This window comes from Procambarus clarkii, chromosome 26 (genome assembly GCF_040958095.1).
Source record: "Procambarus clarkii isolate CNS0578487 chromosome 26, FALCON_Pclarkii_2.0, whole genome shotgun sequence".
Taxonomy (NCBI): Eukaryota; Metazoa; Arthropoda; class Malacostraca; order Decapoda; family Cambaridae; genus Procambarus; species Procambarus clarkii.
In genome coordinates, this window is record NC_091175.1 from 28460140 (window position 1) to 28462674 (window position 2535).

General features: G+C 61.1%; 1 protein-coding gene across 1 annotated transcript; it reads right to left on the reverse strand.

The window, feature by feature from the left end:
- Positions 1-818: 818 nt before the first annotated feature.
- LOC138368875 (uncharacterized) lies at positions 819-1943 on the reverse strand. Its single transcript, XM_069331590.1, has one exon. The coding sequence runs from the start codon at positions 1941-1943 to the stop codon at positions 819-821; it is 1125 nt and encodes a 374-aa protein (XP_069187691.1).
- Positions 1944-2535: the final 592 nt, after the last annotated feature.

Genomic DNA, 2535 nt, shown 5'->3' on the forward strand with positions numbered 1-2535 from the left:
CTACAGGGTGATGCATCAGGGTGAAGCGCTACAGGGCGATGCATTAGGGTGAGGTGCTACAGGGTGAGGCGCTACAGGGTGATGCATCAGGGGTGAGGTGCTACAGGGTGATGCATCAGGGTGAGGCGCTACAGGGTGATGCATCAGGGCGAGGCACTACAGGGTGATGCATCAGGGTGAGGTGCTACAGGGTGAGGCGCTACAGGGTGAGGCGCTACAGGGTGATGCATCAGGGTGAGGTGCTACAGGGTGAGGTGCTACAGGGTGATGCATCAGGGTGAGGTGCTACAGGGTGATGGATCAGGGTGAGGCGCTACAAGGTGATGCATCAGGGTGAGGTGCTACAGGGTGAGGTGCTACAGGGTGAGGTGCTACAGGGTGATGCATTAGGGTGAGGCGCTACAGGGTGATGCATCAGGGTGAGGTGCTACAGGGTGAGGTGCTACAGGGTGAGGTGCTACAGGGTGAGGTGCTACAGGGTGATGCATCAGGGTGAGGCGCTACAGGGTGAGGTGCTACAGGGTGATGCATCAGGGTGAGGCGCGGAAGGATCCAGGTTAGAACAGATGACGTCGTAAGGATTCTCGAAGACAAATCAGGGAGATTTGGAGGCCTGAGTGAGGGAGGGGTGAGGGAAGGTGAGGGAAGGTGAGGGAGAGATGGGAGGGAACGAATGTGATGGAGGAATTCTACATTCTTCCTCACACTTCCTCTTCCCTCCTTTATTATTCCATCTATCTTCTCAGTTCCATCTCTCTCCCACACCTCCCTCCCTCTTACACCTCCCTCCCACGATCCCTCCCTCACACCTCCCTCCCTCACAGCCTCAGACACTGACCATCGGCCAGCTGGTGTGGCCGGCTGCCAGCTGTGATGTTCCCGTCCCAGCTGGGGGCAGCTGGGACATGCCACAGTGCTGGGGGCAGCTGGGACATGCCACAGTGCTGGGGACAGCTGGGACATGCCACAGTGCTGGGGGCAGCTGGGACGTGCCACAGTGCTGGGGGCAGCTGGGACGTGCCACAGTGCTGGGGGCAGCTGGGACGTGCCACAGTGCTGGGGGCAGCTGGGACATGCCACAGTGCTGGGGGCAGCTGGGACATGCCACAGTGCTGGGGGCAGCTGGGACGTGCCACAGTGCTGGGGGCAGCTGGGACGTGCCACAGTGCTGGGGGCAGCTGGGACATGCCACAGTGCTGGGGGCAGCTGGGACATGCCACAGTGCTGGGGGCAGCTGGGACATGCCACAGTGCTGGGGGCAGCTGGGACGTGCCACAGTGCTGGGGGCAGCTGGGACGTGCCACAGTGCTGGGGGCAGCTGGGACGTGCCACAGTGCTGGGGGCAGCTGGGACATGCCACAGTGCTGGGGGCAGCTGGGACATGCCACAGTGCTGGGGGCAGCTGGGACATGCCACAGTGCTGGGGGCAGCTGGGACATGCCACAGTGCTGGGGGCAGCTGGGACGTGCCACAGTGCTGGGGGCGGCTGGGACATGCCACAGTGCTGGGGGCGGCTGGGACATGCCACAGTGCTGGGGGCAGCTGGGACGTGCCACAGTGCTGGGGGCGGCTGGGACATGCCACAGTGCTGGGGGCGGCTGGGACATGCCACAGTGCTGGGGGCGGCTGGGACATGCCACAGTGCTGGGGGCAGCTGGGACGTGCCACAGTGCTGGGGGCGGCTGGGACATGCCACAGTGCTGGGGGCGGCTGGGACATGCCACAGTGCTGGGGGCGGCTGGGACATGCCACAGTGCTGGGGGCAGCTGGGACATGCCACAGTGCTGGGGGCGGCTGGGACATGCCACAGTGCTGGGGGCAGCTGGGACATGCCACAGTGCTGGGGGCGGCTGGGACATGCCACAGTGCTGGGAGCAGCTGGGACATGCCACAGTGCTGGGGGCGGCTGGGACATGCCACAGTGCTGGGGGCAGCTGGGACATGCCACAGTGCTGGGGGCGGCTGGGACATGCCACCCATCTTGTGTACTAGAGCGGAGGTCAACAGTCTGTACACTGGTCCGAGGCTGCTCCTGGAGCTGAGGGCCGGATAGCGTGTCTCTGACGACCGGACACAGCGCCTCGGGTTGGTCATGTCTGTGTCCGGATGTGGCCAGACGAGTCCGTTATTGATTATGAATGGAGCCGGATATGGTGGCACAGAGTAGTGTGTAAGAGCCGCATAAGGTTGTTCTGGGACACTACAGTACCCGGCCACAGAGAATAGTCTGTGGCCGATTACGGGAAACATTTACTTGTCGAGTAATAAAGGAGCCGGATACAGAGCATCCGGCTGCTGTGTGCTCTCTTCGGAGACGGGAAATAACCGCAACATAATAGTATCAATTATTGCTGTTGATCGGAGTCTCGGAAACCCTTCACTAAACTGGCCATCGTGGATGAAAAGAAAAAGATTACGAACCTTTTCTTAACCAAATTTGATTACCATTAATCTATGTGTGATGGGGGAGTGTACTTGAGTAAGCCCACGACGTGCCCTCAATACAGAGGTGGCCTTAATACAGAGGTGGCCTTA